Source organism: Hylobates moloch, unplaced genomic scaffold (genome assembly GCF_009828535.3).
Source record: "Hylobates moloch isolate HMO894 unplaced genomic scaffold, HMol_V3 SCAFFOLD_17, whole genome shotgun sequence".
In the NCBI taxonomy this organism is placed as follows: domain Eukaryota; kingdom Metazoa; phylum Chordata; class Mammalia; order Primates; family Hylobatidae; genus Hylobates; species Hylobates moloch.
Window position 1 is genome coordinate 49,608,421 of NW_026652292.1, and position 25,659 is coordinate 49,634,079.

At 39.7% G+C, this 25,659-nt stretch overlaps 1 protein-coding gene across 7 annotated transcripts in view; it reads right to left on the reverse strand.

Annotated features, from left to right (window-relative positions):
- Positions 1-25,659, reverse strand: part of LIMCH1 (LIM and calponin homology domains 1) — a 344,933-nt gene that overhangs the window by 200,869 nt on the left and 118,405 nt on the right. For all 7 annotated transcript variants that reach the window (XM_058430309.1, XM_058430308.1, XM_032135896.2 and 4 more), the window contains exon 2: positions 9,078-9,148. In XM_058430309.1, coding sequence (XP_058286292.1) covers positions 9,078-9,148 — 71 coding nt within the window. The remainder of the gene's footprint in view (positions 1-9,077; positions 9,149-25,659) is intronic.

Sequence of the window (25,659 nt, forward strand, 5' to 3'; positions counted from 1 at the left end):
TCAAGAAAGCTCTCAATCCGGTACAAAGATGGGACAAAGAGGTAGAGCTCTATGACAGCACTAAAGTGGAGTTGTGTATGGGTACTTAGCAGCCAGACAAGAACCTATTAACACTGCCTAGAAGGTTCTGGAACAGCTTCCCAGAGAAGAAAACCACAACAGACTGGATGGATGGGAGGAAATTACATCACCACAGAGGTCAGGGTTATTGTTTTCAAAACAATCACTCTAGTCCCCAAGCTCTGCCAGCCAAAGTTCATTATTCACACATGATCAAGTTTGTAAGGGACCCAAATTTTCTTGCCCAGTTTTTGATCACAAGCTAGATGAGAGAAGCTAGAAAGTATAATCCAAATGCCTTCGTCCCGTGGCTTGCTGGCAGCCCGAGGGAGCGAGCCACTGGGTGCACAGTGACACAGAGTTGCAATGACTATGTCATATTCATAGTTGACTTTTGGACTATTTCCAAAAACAATAATGAGAACAGCCAGTGGTACATGGTGCCAAGCAAGTGCCAGATGCTATGCTGAGTGCTTGACTGTATTCTCTCACTGGAATCTCCCAGAAACCTCAAGAAGTAGTAATTTCTCCGTTACACAGATGAACGGGGGAAAGTTAACATTTAAGTGCCTGCTATGTTCCAAACACTGAACAAATAATTTTATACATATTTTCAATTCATTTTATCCTCAGAACAATTCTATACAGATTTTTACAATTATGATCTGTTTTTATAGATAAGTAAACTGGGGGACTCAGAGAGGTTAGGTTACTAGCCTAAGGATACACAGGAGGCAAATCTAGGATCTGCTCCACCTACTAGGTTGAACCCTAGGAAATCACATTATCTGACTATTTTTTGGTCTATGGACACAATTTCATAGGATTCAATGAAGGAATTCCAAAATCCACTCACTTTCCACTATACTCTCTCATAAAAGGGTTTGAACTGGCTTTTGTTAAATATATGTCCTTAGATAGTAACAAAAATGGAAGAAAGGGGTGGGGAAAATGATAAGCAAACCAGAGAATAAGGGAGAGCATATCAGTAAGAATCAAGGTAAGAAAATAAACACAGTCATACACTCACTGAAAGTTGGCTTTGCATTTCTCTATGGGCAAGCTGCAAATAGCCATGAAGAGTATCTGCATACCGCCATTGCCAGGAAGCATTTGGGAATCTGAAGGTGAGTATGGGGTTGTTCTCATGAGTGGGAAGCACCACCGGCTTGAAGTGAGCAGGGCAGAGGAGGTGAATTATCTGCAATGAGTGGAACTGCTCAGATGCAAAAAGGAATTGTTCTGGTGACATCAATAACATCCCTGTGGAGACACAGGAGCTCATCAGCTTCAAAACCTACCTAGGATGTTTGAACAGCTCCACAGGGATCCCATTGACGAGGGCTCCCCTAGACCTCCTGGAAGAAATGGTTAAAGAAACTCTAGGAAACTCAGGATGAAGAGATATCAGGACTAATGCCAGAGAAGCAAACATAATCCCAATCCCTGGAAAGAAAGGTCTCAAGTATTCAGAGACAGACCCTGAGGTTGGACAGAGCTGGAAATGGAGGGGCCTTATTCTAGGAGACAGCAAATGGTTGTGAGGAGAAACTCAACTGGATAGCTCCAAGGTCTCCTGTCCACTCTCAGAGAATTGGTGCCAAGTTATTCAGTAGGGGGTACTATAAATTAAAAGGAGAAAGTACAGACTACTCAGAGGATCACCTGTCTATTGGGAGAGAGGTCTCTCTCCCAACTCCAAGTGCTCGGAGGCACATGTACCCTGGAACTTAAAATAAAAATTGAAGGTTTTTTTTTTTAAAAAAAAAAAAAAAAAGATTCTACACCAGGAGGTGGGAGTGAAAATGTCATTGATTTGAAACCCGCCTTCCTGATTCTAAATTAAGATTCCCACTAAAGATTTAATACAGTGGACAAGGGAACTAATTTGTCTTCTACTGTTTTCTGTAATTCAGTAATTGTGCCTCATCACCAGGAAAAGGGTATTTTCCAGTTACTTTCATTTATACTTTAGAGACAAAATGTAAGGAAGCCTGTCCCTTCTCTAGAATGATCCCACCAAAAAAACTGAAATATTTCATAGAATTATCCCTAAACAGGCAACATGAGAGCAGAAGAAACAAAAGAAAGGCTGGAATACCTCTGTCTCCTTTTGATGTGGTGACTAGATGACTTATCTCTACAAGGCTTATCAATTCTTGATTTCAACATCAAGCAACACCAAAAAGTGAGGGAATCTTTTCGGCCTTCTAAGTCAATTACACCACTTCATGTTCACAAGTAGAAATATGACTTTCATACAGCTCTGGTCAAAAGACATGAGATTCTAAAACACTTAAGAGTTCATTTCCTTAAGGTTCTTGCAGTGAATGCTTCAGATAAGATAGAAAATGGTAAGCCACTAGCAGGCTCTTTCTCATCCACATATATCTATGCTTTCAAAGAATAATCTTTACTATGACTAACTTAAAAATATTGAAGGTTCCGTGCAGAACTAACTCATGTGTGGTCTGTACTTTTCTCAGGGGTTAAAGAAAATCACAGTGGCCATTAATGGTCTTTCTTGTGCAGAGTTCTTACCTGAACTCCCCAGTGACCTCACACGGAGCCCCCATGCTGAAATATGACATCTCCCGGGGTGATTTTGATGATCCTCAGTTTCCATCATTCATGCTGCCTGTAGGTGCTAGTCTTTTCTCTCTCCTGCCTCTGTAGTCTTTAGTCCAGGTCCACCTCTCTCGTTTGTCTCCATCTGGTCTCAACCACTCTATCGAAAACTGAAACCCCTCCATCCTCCACTGACCCCAGCCTCCTAATCTTTCAGCTCTCTCATGCCCTCACTTGTATTGAACCTACCTTCTTAAACCAAGTGGGACTACCAGATCCTTGATGCTTACATTCTTCTAGTGCCTGTCTCTCTCTTAAGTCTTCACTGGAAGCTCCTTCCTTGGGCAGGTGTGCCCAATATAGTCATATATTCTGTCCGAACATTGGCCAGGGCAGGACATCTGACCTTGCCAAGGTGAACACTAAGATAAAGCAAGAATTGGAAGATAATATAAAAGCAAATAGAAATATGAACCATCTACCTACATGAACACAAAAGCTCTAAAATCTTTTTCCAGTGGACTGACTTTAAAATCTTAGATGCTCTATATTCTGGTTATATTTGTAAAACAGGCCTGCTATTATCACTTACCTCATTCGTTATCTATAGAGAATTTTTTAGCAATTAAGGGTAATATAAAAGTATGGGTGCCAATGGATTAGTGATAGTCAAAAAGAGGAGGGAGAAAAGCTCTTTTCTTCAAAAAGACACAAGAATGACAGCTAACAAATGTAGCATTGTGCAACTCTCAATGTAATGATTGATTCAGGAAAGTATCATCAATAGATACTAAAGCCATTGGATGAAAGATCTGGGGATATCAAGTTATTTCCACAACTTGAGTATATTTCACAGATGACAAAAGAGAAAAGGCATATTAACAATGCATAAATCTTGGGGACATCACCTTGACCAATTATCACTCGTAACATTACCAGCAATGGGACAAACCCTACTATGTCCCATGCCAAGAACATCACCCACGTGGTCTTGCTATAACTGTCTAACCTGGATTTAACCATGAGGAAGAAAAATCCAAATGTGAGATATATTCTACAAAATAGCTGGTCTGGAATCTTCAAACATGTTAATATCATGAAAGACACAAAAGACTGGATGGATTGTTCTAGGTTTAGGGAAGCTAAAGCAGCATGGCAATCAAATACAATGTGTGACCTTTGATTAGATCTTAGATTTTTTTTTTTCTTTTTTGAGACGGAGTCTTGTTCTGTTGCCAGGCTACAGTGCAGTGGCACAATCTGAGCTCACTGCAATCTCCGCCTCCCGGGTTCAAGAGATTCTCCTGCCTCAGCCTCCCGAGTAGCTGGGACTACAGGCATGCGCCACCACGCCCAGCTAATTTTTATATTTTTAGTAGAGACGGGATTTCACCATGTTGGCCAGGATGGACTCGATCTCTTGACCTCAGGATCCACCCGCCTCACCCTTCCAAAGTGCTGGAATTACAGGCGTGAGCCACCGCCCCTGGCCAGATCTTAGATTTTTAAAAAATCAGTATAAAGGATATTACTGGGGATACTAGCAACATTTAACTCTGGACTATGCTTTAAACGTTACTATATTATTGCTAAATGCCTTGAATGGTTATGGAGGATAATGTTCCTATATTTACAAGATCCACCCTGCAACATTTAGGAGTCAAGTTTCATGATGTTTGCATCTTACATTCAAATGGTTCAGGAAAAAAAAGGCATACATATACATGAAGAGATAAAGCAAATATGGCAAAATGATAATAATTAGTATATTGAGGTGCAGGGTATATGGATATTTATTATATTATTCTTGTAACTTTTCTATAAATTTGAAATTGTCCAAAATAAAAAGGTAGGGGAGAAAACTTGTAAAGAGACTCCTGGGAAAACCTTTTGTAAAATGTTATTTAATTTATCCAAATAGCATTTTGCACTGCCCAAACTCAATTTCTTAACTTTACAAGGATAAACAATTTATATCTAAAATTAATTCCATAGTCCTTTAGAACTGGCAAAGTTTCTCTGTAAAGGACCAGATAGTAAACACTTTAGGCTTTGTGAGCCACATATAGACTCTTGTTTAATTTAGTTTGGTTTACAATCCTTTAAAAACGTAAAAAACAGTCTTAGCAAGAAGGCCAGTTTAAAAAAAAAAAAAAAAATAGGCCAAGGGCCATAATTTGCCAGCCCCTGATCCAGATATAATTCCATAGACTCTTATCTAAATAATAAAATCAGAGTCAGGAACACAAGTCAGAAAGTTTCTTTTCTGGAGTTATTTCAAAACAGGCTGATGCATGTACAGGGAAGTAGAGAATATCATCTACTAATGACTCCAACCTGGGAGTAGCTTCTTTAAAGACTAACTCTCTGCAGCCCTCCTTTATGACTCGTAAGTCATCAAGGACACTGTGCTGTATATGATTAATATTTCTAACAGCATAACATTTGTCACATATTTGTGACTGTGTCACACTTTGACCCCAGCCTCTTATTAAATACTCAGAAGAGGGCTCACACCATTTAAGCATTTAACCTCTGAAACTTCAACTACACACACACTTGGCAAAAACAACAGAGGAAGAGAGACATGAGTATGGCAAAAACACATCTACTGCCATTCCACTGGGCATAGGCACTCTATTTTATACTTGCTATTACTGTAAGTTATACATTTATGTATTAGTATTCCGGCATGGGGGTTGCATATTCAAAGCCATATGGAGTAAGAGATGTCCCAGGGTGATTTTGAGGGTATTCTATTTCCATCGTACATGCTGTATGTAGGTGCTCGTCTTTTCTCTCTCCTGTCTGTGTAGTCTTTAATCCAGGTCCACTATTCTCGTTTGTCTCCATCTGGTCTTGACCGCTCTATCGAAAACTGAAACTCCTACATCCTCCACTGACCACAGCCTCCGACCCTTTCAGCTCTCTTGCCCTCACTTTTATTGAAGCTGCCTTCTTAGCCCAAGTGGAACCACCAGGCCCTTGATGCTTACATTTTTCTAAGACCACCAGCCCCATGCAGTTCTTCTTTATCCTCTGCCCAGCTGAGACTTGGTGGTTCACCCTCTGCACTGCCACCTTCCCCAAACTTAAGTCTGCAGGCACTAATGCCCTCTCCTCTCTCCACCTGCCAATCTCTTTCTTTTCTCTCCCATTAAAATCCCAATTCTAGAACAGGGCAGTGATTAAGAGCAAGAGCTAAGGGATCAGACCTCCTGGACTTAATTTTTTTTTTTTTTTTTTTTTTTTTTTTTGAGAAGAAGTTTCGCTCTTGTTGCCCAGGCTGGAGTACAGTAGCATGATCCCAGCTCACTGCAACCTCCGCCTCCCAGGTTCAAGCAATTCTCCTGCTTCAGCCTCCCGAGTAGCTGGGATTACAGGCACCCACCACCAAGCCCAGCTAGTTTTTTGTATTTTTAGTAGAGATGGGGTCTCACCATGTTGGCCAGGCTGGTCTTGAACTCCTGACCTCAGGTGACCCATCCGCCCCTGCCTCCCAAAGTGCTGGGATTACAGGTGTGAGCCACCGTGCCTGGCCAAACTTAAATACTTTTTATCTGTGTGATCTTAGCCAAGTTATTTAATCCTTTGTACCTCAGTTACTTTCTCTGTAAAACAGGTATAATAATATTCCTTAGAGACCACAGCTAAGTTTGAAACCAGGCTGGTCAGGGGAAACCAGACCCCAGGACCAGAAGGTATCCTTCTGTTTGATGAAAATGATGAAGCTTTTTTTTTTCTTTAGACTCCTACAACAACTCAGGAAATTTTTAGTGAACAAAGATGCTAGAGTCTCTACACAGCTGCTACTAACATTTAGAGTGGATTCAACTCAGACAAAAAGATGAGCATTTGTTGAACAAAAGAAAGAATTCAACAATGCTGCTCATGTATTTGCCAACTGGGATAACACTGTTCCAAGATACCAACTGGGCTTCTATTTTGAATAACACAAAACTGGAAAGCATCAAATAATTTTTTAAAGCCTATATACTATAAAAAGCCCAATTCTAAGAAGAGCCAAACTGCTTAGTTTTCAAAATTTGAAATTGTAGAGAGTCCTTATGTTTTTTAATGTTTCTGTGGTGTGGGGTAGCTATGAATTAGAACTCCTAATCACTGGCATCCACTAAACTCTCTCCAGTTCTAGAGAGTGGTACAGTCTTAGGCATTCTAATCTAATCTCCAAAGACAGGTGTTTGACACCTGTGTGGCTCCACTGTCTGGGGGCCTTCAACTTCCTAAAATCCTCCATGCTGAGTGTCCTGGCTTTTGGCCCCCGCCATCAAACAATCCCACATTTTCAACAGAGCAAGTCCCCCTTTTTGCTAGATTGGCCTTGGGATACAAGTCCCAGAAAATACACCTGCTAATCTCAGTCTGTGGCAGCCTAATAGTCTCAACTTACACAAAACCTAGCCATAAGGGTGAAGAAGAAAACTCTTCCTCCCTTGTCCCCAACCACCATTGCATGCAGCTCCTGGGTCATGGTTTTGGTTCTCATTGCTCTGCAAGTTCCATGCCTAGAAATTTGTGTGCATCTGGTTTCTCTGGCTCCTGACTCAGCTTTCTCTTGAAGGACCTAGCAGAGGTTCATGCTACTGGCTTTCCTTGCCTCAGGCCTCCTATGTGGTTCATTCCACTTTAGCAAACTCTTTGCGGGGGCTGCTAGCTAGGGTCCCACTGGGGAAAGGAGAGCTTGATCCCTAGTCCTCAGACTCCAAAGCTCATGCTCCTTCAAATACACCAGTGGGTCTAATGCCCTGTGATTAGAGGACTTGGACAATTTCATCCTACCTACCTGGGCATGAGAATACAGTGCAGAAGTGGATGCCTACAAGAATCTCTGGAGCAAATGTCAGGTAAACAAAAATTGGACCAAAGACCCACTTCAATTGAACCAACATGGTCTGCATGAATTAGATCAGATTTTGGCTAGTCTGTTAACATCAGGAGAGGGCTAAGCCCAGAATCATGGGAAAAACAAGTGCTAGAACAGAGGGAAAGGGTTCAGAGCCTGACTGGCTTGCATCCACTGAGGTGCTGAAGTAATTACGGCTTACATAAGAGTTAAGCTCTGATTTAGATGTAACAGTGAGAAAAGAGGTGGTGAGGGATATATGAGTAGGGTGGAGAGACTTCGTAGGAAAGAGAATATGGAAACATCAAATAGAAGATACACATTTTTCTTTGAAGAAAGAAGAGCAGTTGGGAGGCAGAAAAAAATGCTGGCAGGAGCTGTGTTGAGAGGTTCAACAAAATAGTCAACATTTGTACAGTGCTGCACAATCTTTGAAAGTGCCTCACTCACTCTATCCTTTTGAAGCTCATAAAAAGCCTACAAAATAGAGTTATAAATTTTTTATTACGATTTTAGAAAAAAATGAGACTTGGGGTGATTAAATGATTTAGGTGTAAAGTAAGAACATCAATCTCTAGTCCTCAGGCTCCAAACCCACACTCCTTCTGTGTCATCATTGGATCCCAAGCAATATTCTGAAAGTTGACAAAAACAAGAGTTTATTCTATGCGATTCCACTGAAATCAAGTATAAGAGAAGGCAAAATAGATGCTACTGTGATAGAGATCAGAACAGTGCTTGTCTCCAGGGGCTTGAGATTGAGTGAGAAGGGGCATGAGGAAACTTTTTGTTTCATATCTTGATTAGGTTACATACATGTACACATCTTTCAATACCCATTAGTTGTACAGTTAGGAGCTGTGTGTTTCATTGTATGTACATTTCACCTCAATAAAACAAAAATCGGTATTCAAATCACAAAACCTGTTAAATAAATGCAAATTTTGAAATCTTGAAATTTACGTCTATCCATAAATCTTGAAATTTATGTCTTTACATTATAAGTATGAAGGCTCTGCTTATTTTGTATCTAGAGCTACTTCACAGGAGCCCTGAATTCTTCAAAACACAAAAATTAAACACTGTAGTTATTGTTCACATTTAAATTTTGCCAAAAGCACAAATTAAACATATTCGAAATACACCAGTGAAACAGGCAAAGTGAGGAACATTACCTGGCATGTTCGTTAAGATGTTGTAAGTATATAGAAGCACTGTTTTATTTTGGCACAAGCTGCTTTTGTTTGGGATTTAAAAGGGGAGAAAAGTTTTACCACAATTAGGTCCACCCTTACAATTATATGGGCTCAAATTAATGTACAGTGAAAGATTACTGGAGCTGAGCAGCAGCGACCAGATGCTCTTTCTCTGTCTTGTTTGCAGTTGCCACAGTCCCCACCACTCCCTACTGGCACTCCAAGGCTCCCACACCGACTTCTGTTTCTTGTCTAGCCCAGGAATTTTTCGAGTTTCAGATTCAAACTGTGAATAAATTCAAAACAAAACACTAGAAGTCTTACAGCCAAACTGGACAGTATTAATGATGTTTTTTGAATAAAACTAACTGAATATAGGCTATACTTACTCGCAGAGCAGGATTCCATTTTCTAAACCTGTCCGAAAATCTTTATCACCAAAACTTCTGCCAGTTACTTGCTGCAAAAGAGAAAACGAAAAGAGAGCATAAGTTTTTCTTTTTTAATCAAGAAGTCCAATCATATATATATGTGTGTGTGTGTACATATATACAATTATGTATGTGTGTATATATGTATGTGTGTGTATATATATGTGTGTGTGTATACATATAATTATATATATATATATAATTTTTTTTCAAGAACCTTGAAAAAACTGGTGGCATTCCAAGAATGGGGAAAATCTGCTAGGCCTGAATTTCCTTCCCATGTGTAGCTTTGCCTAGATCAGCTGAAGTTAAATTTAGACCATTTCTTTGAAGCCTTTTTTTTACTACCTTAAACAATATCTGCCCTTCCTGATAAGAATTTCTTACTTTTGGGGGTTTGCGCACAATAAGTCAAGGCCACAGTGCCTTTCATCCAGAGGATCCACCCTATGCACACTTTCAAAAAAGCCTGGGGAAAGCACACCTGAGGATAAAGTCCTTATTTACTGAAACCTCCAGGGACTGAGGGAGAAAAGGATATGGATGCCTAATCTCAAGGGACTAATATCAAGATGGGAAGATTAAAGCCAATATCCATTAATAATATAGCATAAAAGAGAAAAAACTAAAAGCTGGGAAAGAATAATTGTCTGACAGCACAGGATTGATAGCCACTCTTGGTGCCTCTGACTCTCAGCAGCCCTGTGGCCTAGGCACCAGGGAGACATTTGTTCATGTGTTCATTCAGTAAATATTTATTGAGCACCTAGAGTACACCAGGTAACTATACAGGCATCCCTCAATATCCATGTGGGAATGATTTCAAAACCCATCTCGGCTACCAAAATCTGTGAATGCTCAAGTCTCTGATAAAAAATGTGTAGTATTTGCATATAACCTATGCACATCTTCCAGTACATACACGTTGAATCATCTCCAGATTACACTGCATAATATAATGTAAATGCTATATAAATGGTTGTTACACTGTATTGTTTAGGAAATAATGACAACAAAAACAGATGCTTTTTTTTTTTCGAATATTTTTGGTCCACAGTTGGTTGAACCCACAAATGTAGAACTCATGGATACGGAAGCCTGACTTGACTATAAACCCTAAAGCAACCTCTAAAATAGAAAAATAAAGTTATAGCTAACGACCCAAGAAAGGAGATAAAATCGATCATAAAAAATACCAACAAAATTCAATTAGGAAAAGAGGAAGTCAAATTGTCCCTGTTTGCAGATGACATGATTGTATATCTAGAAAACCCCATTGTCTCAGCCCAAAATCTCCTTAAGCTGATGAGCAACTTCAGCAAAGTCTCAGGATACAAAATCGATGTACAAAAATCACAAGCATTCTTGTACACCAATAACAGACAAACAGAGAGCCAAATCATGAGTGAACTCCCATTCACAATTGCTTCAAAGAGAATAAAATACCTAGGAATCCAACTTACAAGGGATGTGAAGGACCTCTTCAAGGAGAGCTACAAACCACTGCTCAATAAAATAAAAGAGGATACAAACAAATGGAAGAACATTCCATGCTCATGGGTTGGAAGAATCAATATCGTGAAAATGGCCATACTGCCCAAGGTTATTTATAGATTCAATGCCATCCCCATCAAGCTACCAATGACTTTCTTCACAGAATTGGAAAAAACTACTTTAAAGTTCATATGGAACCAAAAAAGAGCCCGCATCGCCAAGTCAATCCTAAGCCAAAAGAACAAAGCTGGAGGCATCACGCTACCTGACTTCAAACTATACTACAAGGCTACAGTAACCAAAACAGCATGGTACTGGTACCACAACAGAGACATAGATCAATGGAACAGAACAGAGCCCTCAGAAATAATGCCGCATATCTACAACTATCTGATCTTTGACAAACCTGACAAAAACAAGAAATGGGGAAAGGATTCCCTATTTAATAAATAGTGCTGGGAAAACTGGCTAGCCATATGTAGAAAGCTGAAACTGGATCCCTTCCTTACACCTTATACAAAAATTAATTCAAGATGGATTAAAGACTTACATGTTAGACCTAAAACCATAAAAACCCTAGAAGAAAACCTAGGCAATACCATTCAGGACATAGGCATGGGGAAGGACTTCATGTCTAAAACACCAAAAGCAATGGCAACAAAAGCCAAAATTGACAAATGGGATCTAATTAAACTAAAGAGCTTCTGCACAGCAAAAGAAACTATCATCAGAGTGAACGGACAACCTACAAAATGGGAGAAAATTTTTGCAACCTACTCATCTGACAAAGGGCTAATATCCAGAATCTACAATGAACTCAAACAAATTTACAAGAAAAAAACAAACAACCCCATCAAAAAGTGGGCAAAGGACATGAACAGACACTTCTCAAAAGAAGACATTTATGCAGCCAAAAAACACATGAAAAAGTGCTCATCATCACTGGCCATCAGAGAAATGCAAATCAAAACCACAATAAGATACCATCTCACACCAGTTAGAATGGCCATCATTAAAAAGTCAGGAAACAACAGGTGCTGGAGAGGATGTGGAGAAATAGGAACACTTGTACACTGTTGGTGGGACTGTAAACTAGTTCAACCATTGTGGAAGTCAGTGTGGCGATTCCTCAGGGATCTAGAACTAGAAATACCATTTGACCCAGCCATCCCATTACTGGGTATATACCCAAAGGATTATAAATCATGCTGCTATAAAGACACATGCATACGTATGTTTATTGCGGCACTATTCACAATAGCAAAGACTTGGAACCAACCCAAATGTCCAACGATAGACTGGATTAAGAAAATGTGGCACATATACACCATGGAATACTATGCAGCCATAAAAAATGATGAGTTCATGTCCTTTGTAGGGACATGGATGAAACTGGAAACCATCATTCTCAGTAAACTATCGCAAGGACAAAAAGCCAAACGCCGCATGTTCTCACTCATAGGTGGGAATTGAACAATGAGAACTCATGGACACAGGAAGGGGAACATCACACTCTGGGGACTGTTGTGGGGTGGGGGGATGGGGGAGGGACAGCATTAGGAGATATACCTAATGCTAAATGACGAGTTAATGGGTGCAGCAAACCAACATGGCACGTGGATACATATGTAACAAACCTGCACATTGTGCACATGTACCCTAAAACCTAAAGTATAATAATAAAAAAAATACTAACAATTTAAAAAGCAACAAAAAAGGGAAAGTGGAACAAAGAACAGAAGGAGCAAATAGAAAAACAATAGATTATAGATTTAAACCCGACCATGTCAATACTTACCTTAAATATAAATGGTTTAAACATCCCCAATTAAAAGACAGAGATTGTCAGAATGGCTAAAAAAGCAGGATCTAACAACTATGTACTGTCTACAGAAATGCACTTTAAATATAAAGACACAAAAAAGTTAAATAAAAGAATAAAATAAGATATACCATGATAACGCTAATCAAATGAAAGCTGGATTAACCATATATATATGGTTATATGTAAATCGTTGTTACACTGTATTGTTTAGGAAATTTTTTTTTCCTGGAAAGTCTGATATAACTATATATCAGACAAAGAAACTTTCAGAAGAAAAATAACAACAGAAATAAAATCATTTGATAATGATAAAGAGGTTCAATAATCAGGAAGATGTAAGAATCCTAAACATTCATACACCTAATTAAAAAGCTTCAAAATATGCAAGCCAAAACAGATAGAACTATACAGAGAAATGGACATATCCACAAATAGATTCAGAGATTTATATATCTCTCTTCAATAATTGACAGGACAAGTAGAGAGAAAAATCAATAATGCTATAGAAGATTTGACCAACACTATCTACCAAATAGACCTAAATGACATTTCTAGAATATTCCACCCTAAAACTGCAGAATGTACATTTTTTTAAGTTCACAGTGAGCATTTACGAAGACAGTCCAAATTCTGAGTCAGAACACAAATCTCAATATGCTTAAAAGAATTCATACAAAATATGTTATCTGATTGCAATGGAATTAAATTCTAAGCTAATAACAGAAATATCACTGGAAAATCCCCAAATATTTTTAAACTAAATAACATAATTGTTAATAACCCACTGATCAAAGAAGAAATCAAAAAGAAATTAGAATGTATTTTGTAGTGAAAGAATATGACAATATCAAAATGCATGGAAAGACACTAAGGCAGTATTTAGGGGAAAGGAATGCCCAAAATGCCCATATCAGAAAAGATCATCTCAAATCAATGAATTGTGCTTTATCTCATCAAATTAAGGCCAAATTAAGTAGAAGAAAGGAGGAAAACTCAGGAGTGAAATCAATCAGATACAAAACTGAAAAACAATAGGGAAAAATCAAAGAAACCAAAAGCTGGTGGGGGGTTTTGTGAGATCAATAAAATTTAGAAACCTTTGGCTACATTAGTAAACTCTTAGCCAATAAAATTAGTAACCCTTTTGTTTTTAGTCAAAAAAGAAAGAAGGCAGAAATTACTGATATCAAGAATGACAGCAATGACATTATTACGGATACTATAGATACTAAAAGGATAACAAGAAAACTTATAAATAAATTTGTACCAACAAATTTGTCAACTTGATAAATCCCTTGACACAAACAGCCATAGTTCACTCAACAAAGACATAGATAGATAACCTTCTCACAAAGAAAATGTCAGGCCCAGAAGGCTTACCTAATAAACATACCAAATATTTAAGGAAGAAATAATGCAATTCTACACAAACTCTTCCAGATAATTGAAAAGGAAAGAACACTTCCCAATTCATTTTACTAGGTTAGTTTCACCCTGATATAAAAACCAGACAGATATTATAAGACACGTACACAGAAAATATGCCAAAATGGTATTTCTTCACAATGGGAATCATATACGACTTCTACTTTACTTTTTAAATTTTTCAGTATTTTCCTAAAACTTTCTACAATACATATTACTTTAACCATCAGAAAAATCAAACAAGACTTTTTGTTACAAAAAAAGTCTAAAGAAACTAAATGGTCTCAATTTTTCCTTATAAGCCAAAGTTTAAATTCTATCATAAAACATGCTCATTAACCACTCCCACTATGTAATGTTACAAACAATTATTTTATTAGTATCCTCTCATTCTTATTTGAGGGAGGGTAAGAAAATGAATTTTAAAAAGTCATTCTTAACAGTTTACGAATATCTACTTTTCCCAAAATAAAGAAATTAAGAAAGATCCCATTTAAAAAGCTAATATTTTAAACATAGACTTTAAACGTATTGGCATTTTTTTCCCAGAATCTGTCCATGATTTGTCTGCCACTGATGTGTCACCTGTCAGAATGATTTACATTTTGGAAGCATCACTAAGCCTCTCTATAATACTAACTTTGTTCACCAAGAAGTGATTGGAAAGGTTCTAAAACATTTTTTCATAAGTCTTTACATTTTTGTCAAAAGCATTATGTTCTAGTGAAAACAGTGCCAACATTGAGAACCCAACAAAGTTTAGCTACATTTATTTCAGAATCTCTGGTTCAGTTTACCTAGGGCTTTCTCCATGTATTGAGCAATGATGATGAGCAGGATCTAGAGATAGAACCACAGATGAACTGTGGCCACTGTGTGTAGGAAGCTCACCAATTGATGAGAAAAGCAATCTAAACTCTTATGATAAATACAAGATAACATAACTATTAAGAATCTATAGAAAAAAAAAAGCACTTTGGGAGGCCAAGGTGGGCGGATCACAAGGTGAGGAGATTGAGACCATCCTGGCTAACACGGTGAAACCCTGTCTCTACTAAAAATACAAAAAATTAGCTGGGCGTGGTGGCAGGGGCCTGTAGTCCCAGCTACTTGGGAGGCTGAGGCAGGAGAATGGAATGAACCTGGGAGGCAGAGCTTGCAGTGAGCCGAGATCACACCACTGCACTCCAGCCTGGGCGACAGAGCAAGACTCAGTCACAAAAAAAAAAAAAAAGAATATAAAAAAATTGGTGCCCCACATACAACCTAAATTGTTCATGTACCACTCAAAATTATCTTGGTATGTAATGCATAGCCACTGAAAATTTTCAAGTAGAGGTTGATATAATAATCTAAAACTCAGTCTGCTAATCAAAAATCCCCCAAGATGTAGTCTGACCAAATTCAATTTCTTAGACCCAATTCTGGGAATAGGCACCATGTGTTTCCAGGAAGATGCTACTTTCCGCCTCTGTTCCTCCTCCTCTGCTCTCTGCTGTCCCTCTCCCATGCCCATTAGGTCCGAGCACAGTCTTCACACTGCTCTCCACCGATTCAAATGCCATCCATTCCATCTATTTAGGATAGACGCACTTGGATCTTTGTTAGGAGGATGAACAGCTGTACAGACTGCAGAAATTCAATAAGAACGAAGCCACTGAAAATTTGGTCCTTAGACCAGTAGCAGCAGCATCTTCACCTACAATTAATGTTAGAAACACAGATTCTCGGCCAGGCGTGGTGGCTCACACCTGTAATCCCAGCACTTCGGGAGTCCGAGGCGGGTGGATCACGAGGTCAGGAGTTTAAGACCAGCCTGGCCAACATGGTGAAACCCCATCTCTACTAAAAATACATATACACGTATATATACACATATATACATATGTGTATATATACACATATATATACATATATATACGTATATATGTATATATATACATATATACATATATATGTGTATATACACGTATATATATACATATATACATATATATGTGTGTGTATATATATATACACACATATATATATATATCAATCAGCTGGGCATGATAGCGTGCATCTGTAATCCCAGCTACTTGGGAGGCTGAGGGAGGAGAATCGCTTGAACCTGGGAGGCAGAGGTTGCAGTGAGCCAAGATCACACCACTGCACTCCAGCCTAGGCGACAGAGCAAAACTCTGTCTCAAAAGAAAAAAAGAAAGAAAGAAACATAGATTCTTAGTGCTCCCACCTCGTCTAAGAACTACTAAATCAGAACCGGCATCTTAAAAAGATCCCCATATGATTCCTATGCACAGAACATTTCACAAAGCCCTTACCTCGTATACTAAACTAAGCCAGCAGTTCAGAACCACAGAAGGAGGACCTTCCACTGGAGTCAGGATTTGGCATGGCCTGTCTCAACAACCCCTCTTAGCAACATCTTTATAATATGTTTACAATATCACACATTCTATATACTAACTATAAAGACTGCTAATTCCTGTTCCCCTCATGATAGCATAAGCCATTGCTATAAACAGCAAAACAGCTGCCAAGAATCAACCACCAGTACCAACAGTCCATTTGCAGGGTATATAAAAAGTGACTGCCTTCCCTTACTGTGCCACCTGGATCCTGACTGATGAAGGACTCTCAGTAACCTTCCAGACAAGGCACTGGGCAAACCATCAGCTCATGACCACTCTCTAAAGACACAAGGGCAGGATGGGAAGCTTAGCAGAACAGGAAGCTTAGCAGAGCTCTTAAAAAGAGCCTGAGATGGAAGTGATGAAGAGAGAGCCCAGGTTCAGAAGCATTCAGGGGCCAGTAGGGGAAAAGCTGCATGCAATGTCAGGAGCACTTCATCAGCCCCTCAAATCCTGCTCTCTCATCCTCTTGATCCTTGCCCATTGATCACTTAATCCTTACAGCTCTATCTTTGCAGCTGTTTAGCCAAAATCTTAAGAGTTATGCTTGACCTCTATCTTTTCATACCTAACCACATCTATCAACAAATCCTGTTGATTCTGCCTTCAGAACTTAGCCAGAATTATTGCTTCTCACTGCCTGCATTCTATTGTCTTTTTCCAAGCCATTGTCATCTTACACCTACACAGGTCAAGGGTCTCCTAACTGGTCTTGCTGCTTCTACCCTTGCCTCCCTTCCATCTGTTCTCAAGCCAGCAGCCAGGGTAATCCTGTAAAATTAGATCATGCTACCATTCCACTCAGACCCTCGCTCCCACCCCCATAGCTCCCCATCTCACTCAAAGTTAAGTGAAAGTTCTCATAGTTCCCTAATGGTGCTCAACATAAAACCAAACAAGTAAACATACAAACACACAAACTAATGGGCATGCATGGACAAAAACTGTTGGATACCACCGTCTTAAAGGTGAGCATAATAAACTTCCATATATGTCTCCATTCAAGGGGACCCTCAGAAGTACTTAACGGTGACAATTATGTCACCAACTATGCCCTGTGTGCCTTTCAAGAAAGCCCAATACCAGATTTTTCTTGCTTTATGCTTTAGGATTAATTCACTAACCAAAATATTTCTTGGAGGGACACAAAGATTAACACTATCAATGAATGGATAATTCACCAAACTCTTGATTATTTTAAAGGAAAAGTGTTCATCTGCTTTAGCAGTTACACCAAAAGCAGAAGCAAGAGGAGATTTTAATGTGTCATCACACTATTTTATGGAAGTAATTATTGAGGAAGCTCATCTGTATCCTATTTCCTTTCCACAGAACTAAAAGGTAATTATGTTTCTAAGTTTGTCTGTGTCAATGGCACTGCTCTGAACCATCCAAATAAGAAACATGGGGGACTTTAAAAAACAGTCTAATAAAGAAAACCACACAACTTTATGGCAACATTTTCACAGTGTGTTTATAATGTGATATAAAACATTGTATATGAGTATGCTCCACTCTGCTAATTTCTTTGTAACCATTGTTATTATGTAATTGCCATAAAAAGTCAAAGGCTGCCAAGAATCAATCTCCCAGCCTGATCGTTCCTGTTTTTATAAAAGGTATTTTAGAAATATTTTCATTAATCTTTGGTTGTTTTTTGAAAGCAATCTGGTAGACAAATTACAGTCCACTCACAAACTATCTGAAGAAGAGTTTAAAAAAATGTTGACAAACCCTATTATAATGATCTTAAGAGGAGATTCTGTTGGCTGATGAAATAATGGTGCCTAGATTCAAGCAACTGAAACAAAATACTAGATTTAACAGATTTTGGCAACTTTGAAAGACATGAATATATTCCCTAAATTGTACAAAAGCAGGCACACTTTTCAGAAGACCATGATTTCCTCCTACAAACACCTCATTAGTTCACTGAAGATAATCTGTAGCTCATTATGCTTACTCTCTTCTGATTTATATTTGACTTAATTCACAAGAAGAACATCTCTGCATATTTTTATACCTAAATTGTGAAATAAAGCGGAACAAAATTTCTCTTACTTTTGACATTTTCTGAGGAATAAACCCTTCGTGGGATTGCTAGAAACAATCAAATCAAAATTCTACAGAAGTGCTTTGTAAATACTGATGAATCACACTCATGTAAGCCATAATTAGAAATCAACCAATCGATCATTTACCAAATAGCTGTTTTATGTCAGTCAGTGTAAAAGGTGTGAGTAAGAAGACCAAAATGACAAGATCTGGTCCCAACTCTGTAGAAATCACAGTCCAGGGAAAAAATAAAACATTAGAAAACAATAGATCGATGGAAGAGATGTGTGGTTTTCAATAAATTGATGGAAGAGAGTTACAAGAGCATGGAAGAAGCAATGAACACCAATTGCATAACTGAAGAAATAGCTGAATGATAAGAGCTCACATTCATATCACAACTAACATATGCCCTCTCTGTTCTAAATGCTTGTCACATATTAATTTATTTAAACCTCATAACAACTTTATGGCGTTTGATTATTGCTTCCATTTTAAAGCCAAAGAAATCCAGGCACAGAAAGGTTAAGTAACTTGCCCAAGGGCTCAAAACTAGTAAAAAAACGGAGCCTGGATTTAACCCAGGGAATGTGTCTACAGAGTTGATGTCACAGTTAAGCACCCTTTTGTGCAACATTTGAGCAAAATATTATGGGAGGGCTGAAGAATAAACTCTCTCTCCTACAATAGTCAGGGAAAGCCCTTGAGCGGCTGACATTTGAGTTGGTCCTGTAATAAGAAGGAATTTCCCAAGGAAGGAGATGAAGTAGGGCACTCCAGGCAGATACAAAGACCTGTACAAAGGTTTCTTCGAACAAAGACCAAAAGCTTTCAAAGAGTGGAGCACAGGGGTCCCGGCAGGTGGGGATGAGAAGGGTGGTAAGTGATGAGGAGCCAGAGTAGGCATTGTCGAGATGGTGAAGGGCCTTGTGTGCCAGCACTGTGGGTTACACCTGAACCCAGAACAAAAGAGACAACCCAGAAGATGGGAGCAAGGGGAGGAGTTCTTTGGTCATCAATTTCCCTATTTCCCACCAATTTCCTATCTCTAAAGAGATTCTTCCAGAATGACATTTTGCTTGTTGCTCCTAATTATCTCTCCGTGGACTCTCCCACTCCTATGTATAGCCAATGATCTCATGGTTGGAATTGCAATGAGACAGAGACCACTGGGGAAGACTTTCCTTTAGAATCACCATCCCTGGCCCCACACAGCCCCGAAAAACATGCCATATCCACACCTATCTTTTCATTTTATCCTGCCAGCTCAAAAGGCAGAAATATATTCTCTCCTTCCTGAACTGGGTTCCTCTATCAAGGCTCTGGGTCCTATCCCTTCTCATCCCTAGGTCCTGCCTTTTTATGTCAACCTTACCCCTCTACCCACAGCATCCATCATTTCTCTACTGATAGCATGGGAGTTTCCTCTTTTCCTAAAAACCCTCATTCAATCCAGCCCTTTAATCGCCATCCTGTTCTTCTCCTTCCCGTCACAGCCCAAACTTCCTATACAAGTATCCTATACCCATTACCCTATCATCATAGCTCAGCCATCTGCAAGCTGTCCTATTTAACTCACTGAAAATCCTTATACTCTCAGCCCCCCAGCATAAGCTAAATCATCTCAGGCAATTAATGAACTTGTACCAACCCTCAGCTTTCCTAACTAAGACACGCTAAAAGAACCTACTCCAAAGGTTTGCATGAAGAATAAATAAATTAATGTCTCTAAAACCCAGACTATATTACCTGCTCCATTGTAAGAGCTCAGGACATTCTATTATCATTATTGGCAGCAATAATAAAATTACCACGGATCTCACTCTTGGTTTCTCCCTTTCCAGTCCTTTTTTCAGCTTCCTCCCTGATCTTAAATAAGGCCAGGCTTTCCTGGCTCTCCTCTTATATTCTAATATTGTCATACTGTCTAACCCAAAAGACATTTTTCTCATTTGATTGTAACATCACAGCAGCATGACAGTCACCCTCTCCCTCCATTTTGGATCCCTTGCCTCTCCCAGTCTTCCCCACCAGCAGACATTCCTGATTTCCTTCTCCTTCCTTAAATAAATACTCCTTTCTCCATAGCCTTAGGGACTTCTATGTCATTCTCTTCCTAGCTGTAATTGTAGGCGTTTTTCTCCTCTCTTCACATCTCTTTTCTTTTCTCTGTACCACCCCCACCTCCTTCCCTGGGTAGTCCCATCCAATCCTATGGCTCTCTACAGCTCATAGATGATGATAACTCACATTTTTACATGCAGTACTGACCTCTGGTCCAGAATCAAGTATCTAATTTCTTAGTGAACGTCTCTACTTGAGTACCTAAGAACTATTTCAGGCCAGGCACAGTGGCTCACACCTGTAATCCCAGCACTTTGGGAGGCCAAGGCAGGCAGATCGCTTAAGCAGGCAGATTGCTTGAGGCCAGAAGTTGGGGACCAGCCTGGCCAACATGGCGAAACCCCATCTCTACTAAAAATACAAAAATTAGCCAGCCATGGTGGTACACACCTGTAATCACAGCTGTTCAGGAGGCTGAGGTAGGAGAATCGCTTGAACCCAAGAGACCGAGGTTGCAGTGAGCCGAGATCGCACCACTGCACTCCAGCCTGGGTGACAGAGAGAGACTCAGTCTCAAAAGAAAAAAAAAAAAAAAAAAAACTATTTCACACTAAGATCAATACCAAAGTCTTAACATCTGTTCCCTACTCTGACCTGTTCCACCTCTGGTCTCCTCCATATCAATGAACAGCACTACCATCTCCCTCCCCCAGTAACACAGAGATACATTCAAACCACCAAGAAGAATAACATTCTCCCCTCAAAATATATTTTAGGTCTGTCCTTTTCTCTCTGTCTCTACGCTGTGACACTAGTGTAGGCTCCCATCATCTCTCAGCCAGACAACTGCAGTTGCCACCTGAGGGATCTCTCTGCTTCCACTCCAGCCCTTCCACAGGCCACCTCCCCCACTGCATCCAGGGATCTTTCCAGAGATCCGTCTATGTCCTTTCTTTATACTAAAGTTCAGGTTATACACACAACTCCTGTATTTTACAGATAAGGAAAATAATGTCCTGGAAATCAGGTGACTTGCTCAAGGTCATATAACTAGCTAGCAGCAAGGATGAGTCTAGACTCAGTTCTCCTTTCGCCCAGCCCAGGGCTTCACTGCCCTACCATGCTGCATTCTGAAGCCCAACTCTTCTTCCTGTGGCAGTTACATTGCTACACTTTCTTTAATAACAATAGTTCCCTATATCTATTCAGTTTGTGTTGGCAAAGAAACAGCACAGAAGTCCAGGCCTGAGGTTATTTAATCAACATTATCCGACCATAATTCCCTCCAGCACCAGTTTTGAGTGCTTAATATTGAGGATAATAAAATGCAATCTGCAGAATCCATTTATATTTTCATCATGTCATCAGAAAACCAGAAGGCACTGTTTATAGACACAGACTGACAGACTCTACAAAAAAAAAAATCTAATTAAGAATACAGCCGATGCTCAAAAGCACCCTGGGAGCATTAAATCCTCTGATCGAGCCCTTGTATGATCTAGATGCAGAAAATGGGTCAGTCCGGAGACATGCGAGTGGGTTTAGCAAAACCGTGTTTGCACATCCTTAAGCTGTCCTTGCCTTGCGAAAAGGAAGAACAGAAGCTGCACAGAAAGACAAACAACACTCAAAATGAGCTCTACCACAGCATAAAGCCTTAGTAACTGACTTGAGAGCAGAGAGAAGGAAGAGTCTAGAAAGAAAATGGGCTAGTGAAGAGCTCGTAGGCTACGTGGGTTGCCTCCATTTCAAGGAGCAGAGATGTGCTTTGACCGCAGTGTTACTGTTACCTGGGTATCATGTTGCTCCTTGAATAAACATTTTAGTGGTTGGCTTTTCTTTTTGACGGAATCTCACTCTGTCGCCAGGCTGGAGTGCAGAGGCGCAATCTCAGCTCACTGCAACCTCCGCCTCCCAGGTTCAAGAGGTTCTCCTGCCTCAGCCTCCCGAGTAGCTGGGACTACAGCTACATGCCACCACACCCAGCTAATTTTTGTATTTTTAGTGGAGCCGGGGTTTCACCATGTTGGCCAGGGTGGTCTCGATCTCTTGACCTCCTGATCCATCCACCTCAGCCTCCCAAAGTGCTGGGATTACAGGAGTGAGCCACCGCACCCAGCCAGTTCTTGGCTAATTTTGGCAAATCAGTCCATCTAACTGTCAGCTAGCCCTCAGCATAGTGAAGTATAAAACCTGTGAATTAGGCAGATCTACATTCCAATTCCAGGTCTGGCACTTGGGAACTGGACAAATGGCTTCATTTCTCTGAGCCTGCTTCCTTTAAAAGATGGTTATGGAAGTCTGATTGACAACAGTCCGATATCCAACCTACAGGTTGGAAATCATGGGTAGGAACCATCTAATAGGACATTTAGTACTTGCTGAGTGTGCAAAAATGGTAGTTCTATTTTTTTTCAAGCTTCATATTTAAGGAGAAGAAAATCCATAACTGGAGTGTCTAAATCAGGTGGTTGCAATTTTTGTTCAGAAATCCTGCCCAGGAGAGAGAAAATCTAGTCGAGGCAAATTTGCCACTTCAACGATGGATCTGGGTTTGTAAGTGCTGAGCAAAAAATCACACAGGGAAGCCCATGTGATAACCTCCTACACACATTATCTGGGTTAAATGAGACCATGAAGAAACACTTATGCAAATCCAAAAAATGAGGCATTGTATAAGAGAACTGGACTTCAAAAAGTTGATGTCATGAAGAAAAGTGGAGGGGTTGCTATTCTAGATAAGAGACTTATGAGACATAATGACCAACTGCAATGTATACTCCTTAATGAGATCCTAGTTTAAAAGAATATTTATAATTAATGTTTTGGGCACATTTGGGGAAAGCTAAATACATACTAGTCATTTGATGGTATTAGGGCATCACCATTCACCTTATTAAGAGTGATGCTGGGCGTGGTGGCTCACGCCTGTAATCCCAGCATTTTGAAAGGCTGAAGTGAAAGAATTGCTTGAAGCCAAGAATTCGACCAGCCTGCGCAACACAGTGAGACCCCATCTCTACAAAAAAACCAAAAAATTTGGCCGGGTGTGGTGGTACATGCATGTAGACCCAGCTACTTGGGAGGCTGAGGCAAGAGGACAGCTTGAGCCAAGAGTTGGAGGCTGCAGTGAGCTGTGATCACAGCACTGTGCTCTAGCCTTGGAGGACCAAGTGAAACACTATTTTGAACAAACAAAAAGAGGGATAATGGCATGGTGGTTATAAAGGGAATGGTCTTGCACTTTGGAGATGCATGCTAAAATAAATGGAAAGGGTTTTGACATCTATAATTTATTTTGAAATGACCAAAAAAATAGTAGAGTGGAATGTGTGTGTAGGGAGCAAATATAGAAAATTCTAACAATTGTTGAAACTAGGTGGTGGGTATATGGGTCTCTTTGAACCAATCTCCCTCCCCTCCCCGTCCCTTCCCTTTCTTTTTCTTTCTTTTGAATGTTTCAACACATTCACAATAAAATGTTTGGGGGCTAGCGCTGAAAGTAGTTCAACAGCCCAGGGAAAATACTCAGGTCAACAACCTGTCCAGTGTCATCTCATTAATTTCCAGGAGTTTTTCATATTTATTTTCGCTAATGACACTCATTTGCCAGTTCACTATCTGTCACTACATTTATGTTCAACTCACTCTTCACCTGCTTACTACACAGAAATGGCACATACTAGCCATCAAATCGACATGACGTTACCAATGAGGATGGGAAGGAAGAAGGGGTTGAGCCCCTTGGCTTCCTGAGTTCAGGCAAAGAACTAGAACTAGAGGCTCTGCCAAGAACACACAGTCCTGTAACAGTTGTAGAGCTGTCTGACGAAGTGATTGATTTCACTATTTGGTATTCTAATAACTGGATAATTTTTAGCTAAGAATCCAAAGTAACCATAAAACTGTTGTATGTTGCCAATTCTTGGCATTTAAAATGGCATCAAACTCAAGTTAGGAAACTACTAGAATTCACCCAAACAAGTTATTAGATTACCAAATGAAAATAAAACATGGTGAAATGCTCAGCTAAAGACAGAATGATCACAGTTCAAACAGCCTATCCTTTAAAAGCGCTTGCCTTGGGCAACACAACTATAAAGAAAAGCAAGGAAGTGATCAACAGAAAATGAGAAGAGTGATTTTAGGAAGGAGGGAAGGAGTGATCATTGAGGGATAGCAACAAATGCGCTTCCAGGGTGGTAAAATACTAATTTTTGATTTGAGTAGTCATTACAAGACTGTTCATCTTAAATAATTAGCTAAGCTATGTATTTGTTTCATGTAATTCTCTGTACTTGTGTTACATTTTATAATGAAATAGGTTTTACAGGGAACTGGAAAAATGTAGCTTAACTTGCACAGTAGCTCAACTCCCTTGTTTTTCCCTCTCATAAGAAACAAAGGTATTTTTTCCACTTAGTTTTACTCAGAAAAGACTGTGGTGAGAAATGCTACTTTTAAGAGCTGTTTAGCTCAAATATTACAGAAATACATCTTCATCTACTAATATTCCTCAAGTCCACCATTAAGATGGTAGCCGTGATCCCCACGTGCCTACTTCATGGTATATTTTTAAATGAACACTTAAATCCTGGACAAAGGAACCTATATACTGTTTGGTTTTAGGAGGAAAACCCATCATCTTCTAAGGGTTTATTTGAATGGCTCTCAGTGGCACCTGGGGCTGGGACTGACCGTAGTGCCCCTCACCCCTATCCTCTATCAATGGTCCTTTTGTTTGAATCACATAGTTGTATAGCAACGCCTAGTCAGGATGGGCAAAAACCAAAAGTCAAGACAACTGTGTTCTAGCCACAGTTTTGCTAATAACCAAGGGCTTTCAGCAAATTGCTTCATTTTCTAAGATAACTCTGCACGAATCTACAGGCTCTTCTGAACCCTCTTCTGCTCTAGCTTGTCACCTCAAAATAATGATGATGATGATGATGATGATGATGATAATAACAGCATCTTTTATTGAATCTTCATCAACTCATTTACTCCTCAGCACCCGGTGTGGTAGTCAGAGCTACCACAGCTGGTTACACAGGTTGTCATGGTAGGGGGAACACCCAGCCTAAGCTCTCTTTGCTAAACCACGCAAACTCCTCTGAAGGAAGAGTCCTGTTTTCCTAATCCACATAAAGCTACTGTCTGTACCCAAGCCCATAGAGTCCACCCTGGGGAGCTGCCTTTTCTAATTTACACAAAAGTGCTCAGTGGGCTATCAGGAGCCTGGATATAAGCATTATTATTATCCCTG